This window comes from Myotis brandtii, unplaced genomic scaffold (assembly GCF_000412655.1).
Source record: "Myotis brandtii unplaced genomic scaffold, ASM41265v1 scaffold423, whole genome shotgun sequence".
Lineage (NCBI taxonomy): Eukaryota > Metazoa > Chordata > Mammalia > Chiroptera > Vespertilionidae > Myotis > Myotis brandtii.
This window is the reverse complement of record NW_005366214.1, coordinates 1824097-1842685: the sequence shown is the minus strand read 5'-3', so window position 1 is coordinate 1842685 and position 18589 is coordinate 1824097. Positions and strand designations below refer to the sequence as shown.

General features: G+C 37.4%; 1 protein-coding gene across 1 annotated transcript in view; it reads right to left on the bottom strand.

The window, feature by feature from the left end:
• KCNH5 (potassium channel, voltage gated eag related subfamily H, member 5) overlaps window positions 1–18589 on the bottom strand; it is a 258275-nt gene that overhangs the window by 179360 nt on the left and 60326 nt on the right. The window contains exon 7 of the mRNA XM_005874040.2: window positions 13351–13777. Coding sequence (XP_005874102.1) covers window positions 13351–13777 — 427 coding nt within the window. The remainder of the gene's footprint in view (window positions 1–13350; window positions 13778–18589) is intronic.

Genomic DNA, 18589 nt, shown 5'->3' with positions numbered 1-18589 from the left:
ATGGTTCAGCAAAAGGACAAGGGACGATGGAATCTAGAGTGTTAGAGTATGTATGGGGCCTGAACAAATTATGTTACTCTCTAGGGAGGCCTTCCTAAGGGCACAGAGTTGGGGAATCACACCTCCTATGGGGGTTCTTTAAGGCCTTTTCTAAAGAATCTAACAGGCAAACTCATAGGCAATGAGAAAATTTCCTAAAATCCATGGTTTCCACCCTAAAGTCTCATTAGAAGAGTCAACTTGTCTCCTTTGCCAAAGTCTAACCAGAGGCATGAGTGTAAGTGTCTTTCCCTTACATTCATTTTAAATCCATAAGGCTCTGAAATTAGATCGTCACAGATTAAGTCTTTTGGGAGTTGTTAAACATAAATTCAACTTTAAAGAAGATAGAATCAAAAAGGCAGTTCCAGAGTTAGCTTCAATGAGAATATTTTTAAGCCTCCAGTATTTCCAAAGAATCAACTTGGATAATTAGAAGAGTCAACTTGTCTCCTTTGCCAAAGTCTAATCAGAGGCATGAGTGTGTCTTTCCCTTACATTCATTTTAAATCCATAAGGCTCTGAAATTAGATCGTCACAGATTAAGTCTTTTGGGAGTTGTTAAACATAAATTCAACTTTAAAGAAGATAGAATCAAAAAGGCAGTTCCAGAGTTAGCTTCAATGAGAATATTTTTAAGCCTCCAGTATTTCCAAAGAATCAACTTGGATATAGTGCCATCCTATAGAAATCTCACTTACACACATAGAATCAAAAAGGCAGTTCCAGAGTTAGCTTCAATGAGAATATTTTTAAGCCTCCAGTATTTCCAAAGAATCAACTTGGATATAGTGCCATCCTATAGAAATCTCACTTACACACATAGCCCATTGCCAGGACCCTGTGGCAGGAACCTTAACTCCCAAGGAAACTTAAGTCAGTCATCACAATTTATGTAAATATTACATAAGTAGGAAAGAAGCAGTCACTTGGAAACTGGCTTAGAAATTACTCTAAAAAAAATTCCACTTTCTGAGCATACCAAAGCAATTCTTAAATCTCTGCATAGAGGCCTTTGGGTATAACATTTATTTTAACATGTTCTAAATAATTCATCTATGGATTTGTTAGACTTTCAACCTGTGAAAAAATTTTCTAAGAATTTTATTTTAACCAAAATTAAAATCATATGTCATCTGATCCTCAATACCACATATGTAAGGATTATGTAAGACCTCCCCCCAATGTTTTTGTCTAGCAGAACACCACTTCACCTGCCAAGTAACAATACCTGTCTAAGGCAATATACACATTCATAGGAATCAATACTGAATTTATTGGAAGCTCACCAAATAATTTTGAAGCAATCAGTAAGAAAATTCTCCTGAGTAAAATACCTTCTTTTAGAAAGTAAGATTTCAGCCCAGATGGCGTGACTTAGTGGTTGAGTGTGGACCTCTGAACCAGGAGGTCATGGTTCAATTCCCAGTCAGGGTACATGCCCAGGTTACAGGCTCAGGCGTGCAGGAGACAGCCGATCAATGAATCTCTCTCATTGATGTTTCCATCTCTCTCTCCCTCTACATTCCCCTCTGAAATCAATAAAATATATTTTATATAAATTCTTACCATTTGCAACAGCATGGATGGATCTGGACAGCATTAGGCTAAGCGAAATAAGCCAGTAGGGAAAAGATAAATATCACATGATCTCACTCATTTGTGGAATAATGAACAACATAAACTGATGAACAAATATAGAAACAGAGTCATAGAATCATCTAACAGACTGTCCAACCTATGAGGGAAGGTGGGGGTGAAGGGGGTAAGAGATCAACCAAAGGACTTGTATGCATGCATATAAGCATAACCAATGAACAAAGACAGTAGGGGGGTATGGGCATGTGCTGGGGGGTGGGGGCAGCCAGGGAGAGGTCAATGGGGGGAAAAGGAGACTTATGTAATACTTTAAACAATAAAGAATTAAATATATATTTTTTTAAAAAAGAAAGTGAGATATAATCTAATGTAAATATATTTTATTGAACTTGAAAGTTGATTCAGAATAAAAGCAAATTTGCAGTAAAAAAAATACTGTATAAACAAAATCTACCTACACTAGATCAATGGTTACTGATAAAATTATTTTCCCTCACATAGAAAAAAAAAAAGTTTTAGATTCCATAAAGACAAACCCCCTTCAACTATTCAATGAAACTACTCATTGAAGGTCAAGAAGGACCACCCAATGCCATCCAGATCTCTCCTGACTCACTGTCCAATTGGTCTTGCTCTTCCCCCTTCCTTCTTGAAGTTCTCTCATCCGTTGTCAGCATGCTTTCTTTTTCCTCTCTGGGTTCTTTTCTTAACCTCTTTGTGTCTCTCCTTCCTCAAGTGTCCACACTTGGCCAGCTTCATTCTGACTCTATCCTGTACTCTTTTGACATCAGTTACTTTCTCTACACTGTGACTCCTAAAGAGATCTCTCCATGGCTCACATCTTTGGAACCCCAACCACACATGTAAATGCCGAACATATGGAGATCTCCAACCAAATGACCCACAGGCCCTCACACTCAACATGTCCAAAAAAGAACTACCCTTTCCCCCCAGTAATATCTGCTCCTTCTTTTCTATCTCAAAAAAAGAATTTTGTTATTCACTGAGCTGAATTAGCCAGAAATCTTCAAGTCCTTTGAACTCTTCCTTCTACCATATCCAACACCTTCATCCATTCACCAATAACAATGTAAAAAATATTTCAGGAACTTTCCATGCAATATCTTTTTGAGTACTCCAAATAATTCTGCAATGTAGGGATTATTATCTTCATTTTCTAGATGATGGTTTAGATAATAAATGTAAATTCGTAATAAGTATTGAAAAAAAATGAACCTAGGTTTATCTGACTCTAAAATCCATTGTCCTTTCACAAACCATGTTGTCTATGCTGAATAGTGGGAAACTATGGCTAACCTGCCAAAACTAGCCAGCCCTGTTTAAAGTTTTATTGGAACACACCATGCTCATTCATTTATGTCCATGGCTGCTTTAGCACCACCACAGCAGAGGTGAGTAGTTGTAATGGAGACCTTAGGCTCCACAAAACCTTAGAGAGTTCATATCTGGCCTTTAGGAGAAAAAAATATATTGCCAAATATAAAACTACACCTTTTTCCATATTCCTACCATTTTAGTTTATATCTTCTTGGATAACTGCCTTCTAACTGATTTATTGGCCCATAGCCTTTATCTCCTCTGATCCATCTTTCACACTGTAGAATAAAATTCTTATATATCCCATAACCTTTAGGATAAAAGACAAACTCTTTATCAAGCCATGCAGACCTTTAACATCCTGCTTTCTTCCTTCCTCCCCATACACTTCTACATTCCCCTCAAGCCAAAGAGTCCCACAAAAAGGCCAAATCATTTCATTTTTGTTCCTTTACATGTATCTCTTTACCTGGAAAGTACCTAAGTTCTGCATCATTTACCTCTTTTGTTTGTAGTCTGAGCTTAAGTCACTTCCTCTTAAAATCTTCCTATATTCCTCAGGTTGAGCTAGGTGAACTTCCACTCATTCATTTATTCATTCATTCATTCATTCTATATATGTTTAATGAACATAACTTACCAATTAGGCACAATGCTTTATGCTAAATATACAATGAAGAAGAAGACCCCAGCCAGTATAGCTCAGCATTAAGCACTGAGCCAAGAACCAAGAGACCACCAGTTTGACTCCTGGTCAGGGCACATGCCTGGGTTGCAGGCTCAATTCCTAGCGAGGGGAGAGCAGGAAGGGGCTAACTAATGATCCTTTCTCATCATTAATGTTTCTATCTTTCTCTCCCTCTCCCTTCCTCTCTGAAATCAATAAGAATATATTTAATAAAGTAAAACTTAACCACACATTAAGATAAAAATTCTATCTTTAAAAAAAGGACAAATACAAAACCTGCATTTACGAGCCTTATAGTTTAGCCCCGCTTCTCTATTCACCTGTTCATAGTCTTAGCTCTTAGCTTACAGCCGTGGTCGGCAAACTGCGGCTTGCGAGCCACATGCGGTTCTTTGGCCCCTTGAGTGTGGCTCTTCCTAAGCCTTAGGAGTACCCTAATTAAGTTAATAACAATGTGCCTATCTATATAGTTTAAGTTTATAAAAAATTTGGCTCTCAAAAGAAATTTCAATCGTTGTGCTGTTGATATTTGGCTCTGTTGACTAATGAGTTTGCCGACCACTGGCTTACAGTATAAAGAGAGATGGGATGGGGATGGAGAAAATGGGAGAAAAAGAGAGGATTCCATGATTTCCTTGTCAGACACTCACTTACCGCTAACTTATTGAGGGCCGGGAACTATCTAGTTTGTTTCCTTAATACCAATACCTATTAGAACACTTGAGAAAATGCTGAATGAATTAAATAGTTTTGAGTGATACAGAGACACAGGTAGTTCCAGAGACCAAGCAAAGAGACCAGGTTACTTAATAGGCCGCTGAGAAAATTTCTTTTTGTTGTTTGGGAAAACTCAACCTTAACAGAATCTGAGAGGCCTTTGTGAAAATTTGACTAGGCATAAAAAGAAACATGAGTACAAATGAACATTCCTGAAAAAGATACAAGTACTCCTTTGAATAAGAAACAGGAGCTAAAATGCACATCTCTTGGTCTAATTTTAACTATTGGACTACATACCTGAAACTACTAAACCATGAAAAAGGTTTCTATAACCCTGTACTTTAGGCTCCACAAAATGTTTTCCTCACAGGATACTCAGCTCATTAAAAAACAAGGGGGGAAAAAGGAAAAATCTTTTTTTACAAGCAGGGGTAAAGTAGGCACAAAGAATTGACCCAGTTTCCAAAATAAACATTAAACTTAAAGCACTCTCCATCTGGCTAAAACTAAAACCAGAAATGAAAATTGGCATGTTCACACTCCATTTCCTACCCACACCACAATGGCAAGGGAAAGGAAAAGTTAACATATAACTTGATATTGTATCTGAGTCTCATACTAAAATCTGCAGAGGAATTATTTTAGAATTGGAAAAGGGTAACAACTCACTTTTAAACCCACCTGGATATCCATCTGGGCCAAACAGCATTCACAGTCCCCACTGGCATGGTGTACCCACTCTCCCCAGCCCCCTTTCTCTGCCCTTGAGGCAAATGCATTCCAGTCTTCCTAGCTTCCTAATTTCTATATGAAAAAACACTTATCTTTTCAAAACCTATCTTTTCTCTAATATTCCCTGGCAGTCTCCCTTCTTAACTCTTTACTGAACATATTCCATACAAGACACCTTACTCTCCATAAAACAAGGTATGCAATCCACGTGAAAAGCCCTAAAACCTTTAAATTACACATACTTCTTTTCCATGTTAACCTCATCTCCAACACCACCAGCCCAACTCTATGGACAGTGGCAGAAGTTCACTAACAGAATCTTAGATATGTAGAATGTTAACACTGAAAGGGGCCTTAAAAGACATTTATTTTAACTCCTATATTTCACAATTTAAAAAAATAAAACTTAGAGAGACTCAAAGACTATCCAAGGTCACACAGGCCTTTCTCCTCCACTTATTTTATACTAGTGGTCCAGTGCATGAATTCATGCACATTGAAAGGAGATTAATTAGAAAAAAGATTCGTGCGGTAATTACATTACTGCAAAAAAATTACATGTCAAAATAGTATATATAATATAGTATTATAAAATTAAAATACAAAATACTTTAATATAGCTATTTTCCCTTTTTCTATAATAGAAGTGCCAGAGATGAAAGAAAATTAGTAAAATGTATATGAAAATAATATATAAATTGATTAATAAACAATAACATGATATAAAAACAACAAAGACATTATGTAAAAACATGACATAAAAACAACAAAAACATGATATAAAAGCAACATTGATAAAAACAATGACTGATAAATTGATTAAACTTATTCTAATATCTCCCTGTACATCACATTAAGAGTAAAAACACTTTCAGAGTGCTTAACTAATTTACCTTGTGATGAAGTATTTACAACTTTAACTTTAATGTCACACGCTCTTCAAACTCCAGAGAAAGCAACATATAACTGACCATATCCAAAAACGGGTTCAGGTAGGAATATTCCTACTCTTTCTAGAGTTTTTCTTTGTGATTTATTAATAGTCATTGCAAATGCTGGCATCACGGGAAACTGTCTTCAAATTAATTTAAATGGGAAGCCAGTGTCAGATGGGGACTAATCAATTCTTGGAATCAGAACAACCTCTCCTTCCACAGATCTTGTTAATACTTCAGCTTCGATTATGTTAGGTCGTAATCTTTTGATAATAAATCTAGTACCATTACAAAGACCCCATTTACTATTAAGATTTTTCAGTAGCATAATGATTACACCTACTTTCAATTTTAATTTATGACATGGCATTCCCGAAGGAGTAATACTATTAAGAAATTCGATGGGAAAATTTTCCTTTTCGGCATCAACCGTTGAATCGATGGAATCATTACTCAAACAGGTGTGAAAATCTCCATTGAGTATATCCCAAATTTCTTCAATTTATGAACGTGCTAATTTTTAGGACAAAGAATCGCACATTCAGATATATTTTCAATATTATCTATAGATATACTATTTCCAAAGGTAGCTTCAATAATAGATCCTTGCCGAAACCAGTTTGGCTCAGTGGATAGAGCGTCGGCCTGCGGACTGAGGGGTCCCGGGTTCGATTCCGGTCAAGGGCATGTGCCTGGGTTGCGGGCACGTCCCCAGTGGGGGATGTGCAGGAGGCAGCTGGTCGATGTTTCTCTCTCATCGATGTTTCTGACTCTCTATCTCTCTCCCTTCCTCTCTGTGAAAAATCAATAAAATATATTAAAAAAAATAATAGATCCTTTACAAATCATTTCATTGGGGATTTCAATAATATCCATTCCTAAATTAAAACCGCTATCAAGAGGTTTTGATCAATTGCCAGTGTGCATCATATGTATCAGCCGGTTGATTACGTGCAATTGGCGCCAGTGAGAGCTTTATATGTATCGGGATGCACCAGTCAACATTTATTTTTAAATTGCCGGTCGGTCAGTCGGTCAGTCAGTTGGACAGACATACGGTTGGTCACTTAGCTTTTCATATATGTAGATTCTCCCACTCTCTGGGTCTCACTAGCTTCTCTTTATTTCCTCTTCCTATGGAGAAGGGTAAGGGAAATGCCCATCATCTCAGCTTGGCTTTCATCTCAACTCCACAGAGGATGCTAAATGAGCTCATCAACTGGAGAATATGATGCAATGCGTGGCATGAGTCTCCTCTGCATGATGCTGAGTGGCCAGTGTGTAACTAAGTGCTCCCCGGCAGCACTTAACCACCTACGTGGAGATTCAAATTTCCCTTCATACACATCCCACTGGCAGATGGCCCTGCTATACTTCTAAATGTACTAAACATTTGCTTCTGCATTATACACTGTACCAGTCATTTACAGAAAGTTCTCACACTACCCAAGCTATCATCAATTATATCCAATTTTAAAACTGCAATTAGCATTATTATGACTGGGTGTCCTGTCTACCAATTTAACCTCGGCAATTTCGTATTTATAGCTCCTGGTTTTGCTTCGTTTTACTTTTAAAGACTTAGTTTGAATAGCATCCTAGCAGGACAGGTTCTGATTATCAAATACCATGTTAGTCAGGCTGCCTAAGGTTAACAACTAAGCAGGCAACAAATGAAAGAGTAAAAATGCTTTTAAGTAAAACACAGAGTGGGGCAGAAGTAAGTTTACAGTTGTGAATACGTGAAACAGAGTTTGTTCTTCTTATTACTTACTTATTGTAGTACTTTCCATACAAACAACGTGTAAACCTACTTACCCCCACCCTATAAATACCCAAAGTCTAACCTAGTCTTTTGAAATATGCTGTTTACATGTTTATTAAATTTATTTAATAGTGTTTAAAAATAATGCAAATAAATTATATATAGAAGAAGGAAATATATGTATATTTAGAGAGAGAAATTGACGGTTGAACACAAATTATTATGGCCAAAAGTTATTCATAACTTCTATTTTTATTTTATGTTTCTTTTTTATTAAACTCTAATAAAAGATGGAAAAATATAGTTTTTATAATGGTTGGATTAAACTAAAATACAATTATGTGATTCTTTAGTAATGAAGAAGGAACTAAGTAAGCATTATTTTCTTGCTAAATATTTAGAAGAGGATTCATCAAGTACATTAAGACAAAAGGATAATCATATCAAAAAGTTCCACACTCCCATTCCTTTCTTTTATAAACACCAAAACAAATCATCAGATCAATAAGGTCCTTTCTGAACAGAAGTAAAATCAGTCAGTGTGCTAATCTTTAGAAAAAAAAATTATTAAGGGCTCAATAATGAGATTATATCAATGAAATGGATTTAAAAACATTTCAGAAAGGCATCATTAAGTATTTACTGTGCAAATTAACGAAGAGATTACCCACATCTTGATCTTAAAAAAATGCTATTTTCCACAAGTGCTGCAGAATAAACTGCAAAAATATCCTCTTTCAGAAAAGCCCTTGGGTAGTGAATTTCGTGACCATCAGCAGAGTAGTCAGGTTCATTCGTGAATGGGCAGATAAAGAGAAATGGGGGCGGTGACTATCCAGGAATGGCGATGGCTACTACCAGAGCCGTGCAGTATAGCCAAGGCACAGAGCATGCTAACACTGAAAACAGATAAATTTGAGGTAGGAAATCCATGGTGGTAGACATATTTTGAGACGATCCAAACAACCTTCCAGTTCTGGAATCTGAGCAGGAGGATTCTCCACCTTGGGCAAATGTAGGAACAAAGGATTTAGTCTAAAAAAAAGTCCTCGGTAGCAGGGAAGGACAATATGTTGCGATCTTGCTGACACAGAAGGGATCAAAAGGAGACACCAGGAGACTAGAATTGAAGGGAGGCCACGGTCATAAATCTTACTTGAAGATTTGTCAGAAAGGACCCAGGAACTGAACGTGCTGCCGTTGAAATTTCTAAATATTGCTGGAAGGCACGAAACTTTCAGGTGACTTTCTTCAGAAAAAGAGGCTATCATTTACAAGTAGTGATTATTTTCCTCAACAGAATAAAAGTGATTTTTAGCTCCAACCATCTTCTGATAAAACATTTTTCTCAGTTATAAGATTACAAGTGGTGCTTCTCAAACAGCCAGCAGGGATTGACTAGAATCCCAGCACAACCAAAATCATCAGCCTTTCTGTTCTCTTTCTCCTTCACTTTCCCCCCTTCCCAATCTCTCTCTCTCTCTCTCTCTCTCTCTCTCTCTCTCTCTCTCTCTCTCTCTCCACACTACTACCACTAAATCCCCTGGCTACATCTATGGCTGATAACACATACTGGTTCTGGGTGGTTCTGGGAACACTGGTGGTTTGTTTTGTCTATTTTCCTTGGCGTTATTGTAGGAAAAAAAATTAAACTAAGATTGCAAACAGCTACAACTGCCAATTTGGTTGATGTTTTGTGCATGTGTATCTAATAAATTTTGAAATTGTGGGAAGTTACTATAACACTGCACAGGTCTTGACAGTTTTCTATTATCTTCTTAGGTTGTTGCAAAGGAAACATGCCATAAAATTACTAACGACCCAGGTCGAAGAAGGAAATTAAAAGGCATCTCCTAGGAACACTCTGGCTATAGCAACTGAAATTTATTCAGAGACATAAAAAGAAAACCTAAATCAACAGGCAAAAGATGTCAGAAATTGGTTTCTAAACAGAAAACAACCACTCAGATGTTGAAAGGATATAGCAAAAACTCAGTAAAAGGCCTAACTTTAAGACCAGGTCTTCATCATAAAATCAAGATAGGAACTGAAGGAAAAGAGAAGAAGAAAATGTACATATAGCAATATAATTGGCCACACATGAAGTCAAGAAGGAATGGGACCAATTCTGAATCAAATGAAATTTTGAAAACTCGACTGAATCTATGTGAAAATTTCCAATGTAGGTAGATTCTGGAGGTAAATAGTAAAAAGTGGTGAAGGAATTGTTGGTGCTTCTACTGACCAGCTCCTACTGACTAGGCCTATCGAGAGACTTGGGGTGGGGCAAAATCCAGCTAAAGGGACCACTGCACTCCCAAAGGCAGACAATACAGATGAGCTCACCAAGGCTTCCACAAAGGAATTGGGGCCAAAATTCAAAAACTGCATTTTTCTGGCATGTATCTTCGTCAGAGACCTAACTGGAGTGGACTGAAGGACAGGAGAACCTCACTATGACCATCAGGGACATCTCCAACTTCATTCATTTATACAAGTATAGATTGAGCATGATATTAAAAACTGTTTACAAGTTGGGTGTAAACAACTGCTCTCATGGAGCTTACAACTGATGGAAAAGAAAAACAGAGTCAATGTGGTTTCAGGACTTGGTCCATACAATGAAGAAGAAAAAGGAAAAAGGGCAGAGAACAAAGGTGGTTGGCATCGAGGTGGTTTTTCTAGTAGAGCAGCACTGGGAGGAATTTCTGAAGAGGAAATTTGAGTATAGGTCTGCATGAATGCAGGACATAATACAGGGCAGGGGTGTTACAAGCAGTGGGGAAAACAAACACAAAGACCCTGAGACAGGACTCAGCTTGCTGTGTCGAGACATCAAGATGGCTCACACCTCACACGGAGGGAGTAGAATAAACAAGGGGAGAAAGTGAAGTGGGTGAGGCAGACAAGGGGTCAGACCATTAAGGCTTTGATAGCAGGCATAGAAAATCTGAATTTTACTTTATGTGCATTGAAAAACACAGGAGGGATTTGAGCAGAGGATGTGATCTTATTTACTTAAATTATGTGATCTCATTTACTTAAAAGGGCCACTGTGGGTAGAGATGTGAGACAACAGTAGAAACAGAAGGAACACATAGGAGATTACTGCAAACGTTCAGGCCAGTGATGGTGGTGACCTGGTCTTGGGCGGCAGGTTTGGAAATGGAAAGATTCAAATGTATTCTGAAGGTAAAGCCAGCAGAGCTTGTTATGATTAGGTGAAACACATGATAAAAACAGGTATCTAGGATAATTTCCAGGTTTGGGGCCTGAGAAACAAAATGATAATGGTGCCCTTAAACTCTCCATAGATTTTATTTTCCTATTATTCTTTTCTGAAAAATGTAACTATGCTAGTATATCCACTCTGCAAAATAGTTTGCCAATTTCTTAAAAGAAACACTAAATATACACTTACCATATGTCCCAGCAATCACATTCCTGGGTATTTATCCCAGAGAACTGAGAGCTTATGTCTAAACAGAAAGCTGTACGTGAATGTTCATAGCAGCTTTATTTTTAATAGCCCCAAACTGGAAACAACCAAAATGCCCCTAAATAGATGAACAGTTGAACAGCAGTATATCCAAACCATGAAATACTACTCAGATATATCAAGGAAGGAGCTATTGATATACTCAACAACTTAGAAGAATCTCCAGGAGATTATGCTAAGTGGAAAAAGCCAATTTCAAAAGGTCACATTTTGTATGATTCCATGTATATAACATTCCCAAAATTAAAAAAAAAAGTATAGAGATGAAGAACAGATAGTTACCAAGGGTTAGGCATGCTTTGGGGAAGGGGTGGGTGTGACTATAGATCAGTTACATGAGGGACATATTTGTGGTGATGGAACTATTCTGTATCTTGATTTCTGTGGTAATGACAGGAATTTACCCATGTGATAGATCACCACAGAACTATACACACACCTTGCACCAATGTCAGTGTGGGTCTTGTACTAGAGATGTATAAGGTTTAACTACTGGAGGAAACCAGGTGGAGAACACAAAAGCCCTCTCTGTACTATCTTTGCAACTTCCAGTGAATATATAATTACTTGAAATAAATTTTTTAAAAATCAAATTATGCTCATGTGTAAGGCAAAATTAATTAAATATTAAAAGTAGTATAGCAATAAATACTACATTTGACAAAATGTTGTCTTCTGAATTTATAAAGCACCTTTTTGACAATACATCTTACCATTTTGGTACATAGGCAACAGTTTAATTAATCATCAGGATCTCCTTGTATGTAAGAACATTTTTTTTCTCCTAAAAGCCTCTGGAGCAAACAACACTTGGAATTCTCATTCTCCCTCTGTTACCTTTAACCAGCAAATAGAACCCATGAGTTCTTTTTCCATACCTGTACAAAGGAGGTAGAGGGACAGAAGCTAAACAGCTACTAGCCTAGGCGCTCCAATAGCTCTCAGAAGTTGGGAACTCTGAAAACTACTTTGCTTAAACCCAAGATATTGAGCCTTCACAGGCCAGCTGACACTCCTGGATTCTAACATCTTTCCCATCAGAGTCAAAATGTAAAACCCTGCAATGTGAAACCTTAAAAAGGATGCCTTAGACAAAAAACCAATGACCAGGATCCAAAGGCTTACCTGCTGCTAATAACACTAATCAAAACTCCAGTACAATGATCTTAAGGTTACTTTAGGTATCAGAAATAGATTTGGACAAATCACCTAAGTCAATTTGAAGGTGTGAATAGTGGTGACTACTCCCTAAGATCTTTTACAACAGCTTCTTGGGTATGTATTTCCTTAGTGATCTGATCTTCTGTCATCATCTGGTCTCTCTGAGTGTAGAATACATGGTCTTTGGCTGCTTTAGAGAACATTCTACTCCCAAGAACACTCTCAATGCATTTAGTACTCAGGTACGCATGCTAAATCCTAGCTACTCTTGTCATTGCTGAATAGGTTTATATTTACTAATCCTTGCATTCTCTCAAATAGGCATATATCCAACCTAGAGTGTTTGTAATGGAAATTAGATTTATAAACCTTTCTTACTAGTCTTAATTGTAAAACCTGCATAAAACTGTATCCAGAAATCAACTTTAATTCAGCAATTCTATTACTAGATAAAATTTTTTCTAAACAATGTATCCCACAACAGCTCCTGTCTGCTTTTCTGGAATTTAATGCATTGCCAACGAAACCTGTGGGATGCGCCAGATGCTGCCTGTCTAGATACTGGTCTCCCTTGGAATGAGCTCTGCTACTGTGAACAGAATAAAATAGCAGTTTCCATGTCAATGTTTGTATCGCTCTATCCATACTGTTTTAAATGTGTTAATATATTCTAAAAAGTAAGATACATTATTTTGCATTTTTTTATTTTCTAAAGATGAATAAAAAGTAAACCAATGCAAATAATATGGATTAAACACCTTTCTGAAAACAAAGCAGTTTCATTTTAATCCTGACGGAACTTAGAGCCTGGACAACTGCCAACAACAATCGTTTGTAAAGAAGAAAAATGGTTTAAAGAAAGCAAGATACTTACAGCCAACCATCATCATGGCCACCGAAAACATCTTCTCCACATCTGTGGTAGGAGCTATGTTTCCAAATCCTATGGTTGTAAGGCTTGTCATGGTAAAGTAGAGAGAGGACACGTACAGTGAATCCTTGCTGGGTCCTCCTTCCCATATCCCTGCACTGCTATTGTATCGATATGGAGTCCCAATGCTCAAGGCCAGCTGGTAGAGCCAACTGTCTATTTGGATGGTGTTCGTGGCTTCATCGATGACCTCATAGTCCCCAATGCTGTACCATATGCAGGCCAGCCAGTGGGCAACTAGTCCAAACACACATACCAGGAGCACGAGGACTGCTGCTCCGTACTCCAGGTAATGGTCCAATTTTCTAGCAACCCGGCCTAGTCGCAAGAGACGCACCACTTTTAAAGAACTGAAGAGACTGCTGATTCCCTGAAAAGAAATGAGACACTCTTTAAGAAAATAAAACAGTGCAATGGCTCACTTTCATGAACTTGATCATCAACCACTTATAAACTAAAAACATGATCATAATATAGCTCTAACTTTATTTACATCAACAAAAAAGCTGAAATTATAAGGTTTTTAAATGCTGATTCCTTCCTACTCAAAAATAAGGTATTTGTCAATTATTACACAAATCATTTCATTAGCTAAGAAAGACCCAATTTCTTTTCATAAGTGCAGTTTAAATAGCACAGAATAAAAACAAAGGAGAATAATGTTCAAATGCAATATACAGAGTATAAAAATAGGGTGATGAGTTCAGACATTTTATTTCTTCTCTTATAAAACTTTTCCTCTACAAGATTTATTTTTATTTCTCACTTTAAAATAGCTATGAATAGCAAAATTTCTGAAAAAAGAATCCTGATCTCACAGGCAAGCACACAGGAAATACTTCTGTGCATACGGGGAGAACAGGCAAATGTCATGGTTCCACTACTTCCCACCACAGTCATAATAAGCACTAAATTTGTAGAGCTCTGAGAAAGTGAAGAATTAACCTTGAATAGGTACATAACCTGCCAAATCTTATCATCCTCCAGCAATAGTCATAGAAAAGAATATCAAAAGGGAACAGCAGCAAAATCATATTTTGTTGAGAAGCTTAAAATTCCAAATATAACATTATCTAAATGGAAATATAGCATAGGCTTTCTTCATTCAATAGGTCCCATAGTTGGTGTTGTGTGTGTGTGTGTGTGTGTGTGTGTGTGTTTGTTTTGTTTTGTTTTGTTGGGGTTTTTTTGTTTTGTGTGTGTGTGTGTGTGTGTGTGTTTGTTTTGTTTTGTTGGTTGTTTTTTTGGGTTTTTTTTTTTTGTTTTTTGGAAGCATGTAATAAGCCACCTGGGAAAAGAGGATAAATGCATTCCTGATAAGAGGATGGAAGATAGAGCAGTGATCCGGAAGCCTCTCATCTGACCACCACCTCCAAGTCTCATGACATCGTTAGTGCTAATTCTGTCTCCCAGAAGGAATGCAAGGAATCTTCCAAAACTTACTCTGAGCTTATTTCTGACCAACATGGAGGAATTGGTTAGGGTAGTGGAACCAATGTTACATTAATAAGACTCTAAATTATGGCATCATAAAGTTCTTGACAGTTAAGGTAAAAAGGTTAAAAAGGCATTTGGTTATACTATACTCTATATAATTGAAATTTTTCTAAATAAAGACTTGAAAGAAAGAGAAAGAAAACAAAGAGAAGCAGAAATAGAAGCCCTTATGGAAGTGAAAGAGCAGCAGAAGTATCCTGGCAGTTTTTTTGTTTCAACCCTGATGTCCTTAAGCCTGGCTCTATTTCAACTTCCACTCTCCGATGCTGTGGCATAAATAAAGCCTTAAGATAAGTTCTCATTTCACTTGCACACTTGGGGAGAGAGAAAAGATATTAAACTTTAGGCAGATCAAAAGAGTAGCATTAATAAACCTCAGAAGATGAATTGGTATAATTCAATGACATGAGATGTTGATAGGTAGAAGATTCAAAAGAACCTGGAAGCCCTAAAAATTGAAATTATGTAACCATAAACAAGAAAGGCAAAAATAAGTATTTGTTGATACTTTCTATAAGCCAAGAGTCTAGGTTGGGCCCTGGGGACATTAAGATAAACATGCTTTGCTTCTGCTCTAATGAAACCCATAGCCAAAATGCATGGAAAACTCAGGGTTAAATGGAAAAAAAAAACAAAAAACAGTGTTGCTGTTGTTCTCTAGTTAACTAAAATTCTTAAAAGAAAACATGGTACCTCTGTTTAAACACTGCAGAAAAAAGTCATTTCTACCTAATTTCTTTTCTCTAAAAAGAAAGAAGAAATTTTTTCCCTATTCAAACTAGTCACAACTCTCAACAGGAATGTGAAATATGAGGGCCTCCTAGGCCTAGGCCTCAAAGATGGAAGGACACTCTCTCCTGATCTCTGATGTAGGCAGCTTTTTCCAAAAGGAGGCAGTCCACCTAGAGGGGCACCTGCTCTGGACTCCTCTTAATAGAAAAGCACATTTTCTATAGCCATGTCCAACACCACTTAATATTACAAAATATTTTGTAAACTCTCTGACATAGTTCTTATGCCACCACTTTCTCCTGGGTCTTAGCCAACTCCCCAACTGACATTTCTTTCAAAATCATGTTCTAGGGCTACCCTTCTCCATGCTTCTATTATGTTAGGATCTCTTTATGATTTACCCTCAGCCCTTTCTTGGTTGAGTTAATGCATATCAATGTTTCAACTGACTTCTATAGATGTAAGATTCACAGGTTCACTTCTTAGCACAAAATTCTCTAATGTGTTCCTTATACAGAAGCCAATTGCCTACAGTTGCATTCCATTTATATGTCCCATAGGTACTCAAAGGTGATAGGTCTTCTCCTCTCCTGAATCAATTCTCCATCTCCTACTCTTCTTAATGACATCATTATATACTCAGTCCCTCAGGCCTAGGGCTGAGCCTCAGCTCCTCTGTTCCCTGCCACATACAGCTGATTATCAAGTCCAGAGGATCTTACCATCAAAGTGCCCACGTGTTCAATACATATCTATCTTTTTAAAAATGTTTTTATTTATTTTAGAGAGAGAAGAAGGGAGAGGGATAGATAGAAGAATCTATGATAGAGAGAGACATCAATCAGATGCTCCTGCATGCCTCCTACTGGGGATCGAGCCTGCAACCCTGGCATAAGCCCTGGCCAAGGACCTCTTGGTTCATGGGTCGATGCTCAACTACTGAGCCACACCAGCCAGGCCATATCTACCATTTAAATCTCTCAAAAATTTCCTTTCTTTCCCATTTCTAAGGCCATGCTTTCATCAGGACTTCATTTTTTTCTTACTTGTGTGACAAGGAATAGCCTCTCCATTGGTCATTGTACCTCTAGTCTCACTTCCTTTAATTCACAGATCACACTATACAGGTGAGCAGCCTGGTGTTCTTTAAAATCACATCAATCTAATCATGTCCTTCCCTAATTTAAAATCTTTAATGCTATAGGATTAAGGATTCACTTTCTACTGTGACATGGAAAGCCATTCAGGACCTGATACCTGTTTGCCTAATCAGCATCTCCCCCCACCAACTCCTCCTTATGCTGTCTATGCTCTATCGCCCTCAACAACATGTAGCTCCTGAAGTGTCCATTCTGGTTCATTTTACATTACAAGCCGTACCCTCTTCTGAAATAGTTTGTCCCTCCCACACTCTTGGTGGCTGGGGTCTTATGTACAGCTTATGACAAACATTCTCTCCTCCATGTGCATTACTCTGACTTCTTCCCAACCACCCTACCACCACCATATTCATTATCATACCCTCCCCTCTCTCTAACTATGAGAGTTAGGTGTCCTTCCTCTGTGTTAGCATTCAGCTTTGCACATATTTATTATAACAATTGTCACAATAACACTTTATTACAAGTCTCTGTTTGTATGCCTGGCATCCCAGGAAATTCTAAACCCCTTGAAGAATGGATCTAGTGTCCATTACAAATCATGGCATATGATAATATATTAAGCCATCAATACATGTAATAAATGAAGGGGGGAAATTGCAACACAATCAAATGTGGATGAGGTGAATTTGGGGGTTTTGGTTGGTAATAAACTAAATGTAATTTAACAATAAAATATGAACAATAAAGCAGACAATGTAGCTTTGAGTTGCATGTATAAAGGTATGGCATCAAGTATGAAAGAGAAATTCTCTTTAATTTATCTACTGACCAGACCACAGCTATAGGAGATACATAAAATATAGTTAGAAAAGTACTGTCAGAAAAAGCAAACTAAAAAATATACACTATCAGGCAATGTGGAAGAAAATGGGGTAGGGGAGGAAGGAGACTGGGGTAGAATTATAGTTGGACCTAGAGGGATAGAAAGATGCAATAAAGATTGCAACAATCCTGTACCATATACTCCCTTCCACACAGTAAATCAACCAGAAAACAAGATCATTCACTGCTACTTGGAAGACAGACGTGGTGATAATAATACTGAATGCTTACTACATGCCAGGTACTGTTCTAAGAGCTTTATATGTATTTTAAAAATGTAATCCTCAAAAAAAAACCCTACGTGAAAGGTATCATTAAACATAGCCCAGATAGGGTAAGTAATTTGACTAAGTTCATGCAGCTTATAAGAGGAGGAGCCAAGATTCAACTACAGGCAGTCTTGCTTCAGACCCCTTGCTCCTCACCACGTCACGGTCTGACCACACTCTGGAACTCACTGGAACTAGAGCATAATGTATAATTTAACGAAGAACATTAGTACCTGCACTAGGACTGATCATCTCTACTCTTCATGTATTCTAAACATACATTAAAACTTTAAAACACATATACATAATTTCAGATAGTAATATGCCCTACAAATAAAAATAATACAAGGCAATAGGGAATAGATAATGACTGGGATGATCAGGATTGAGCGATGTAGGAAAGAAAGCATGTACTGAGCTAAATGCAGCTGCTAGGTTAGGATTTTTTTTTAATTGCAAAGAAAAAATATTCAAGTGATGAGGGATTTAATATAAGGATGGACAATAAGTTGCGTACTTAGGTGGACTTTTGAAATGTGGTGATACATTCAGAAAATATAAAAGAACGGCCCAAGAAGGACTTATTTTTCTCTAACTCATTCCTTAAATGCGAAAAACAAGTTGGCATACATGATTTCATTCATCCACTCACCAAATGTCCACTGAGTTTATTCTAAATATTGGGGATCTAGCATTGTG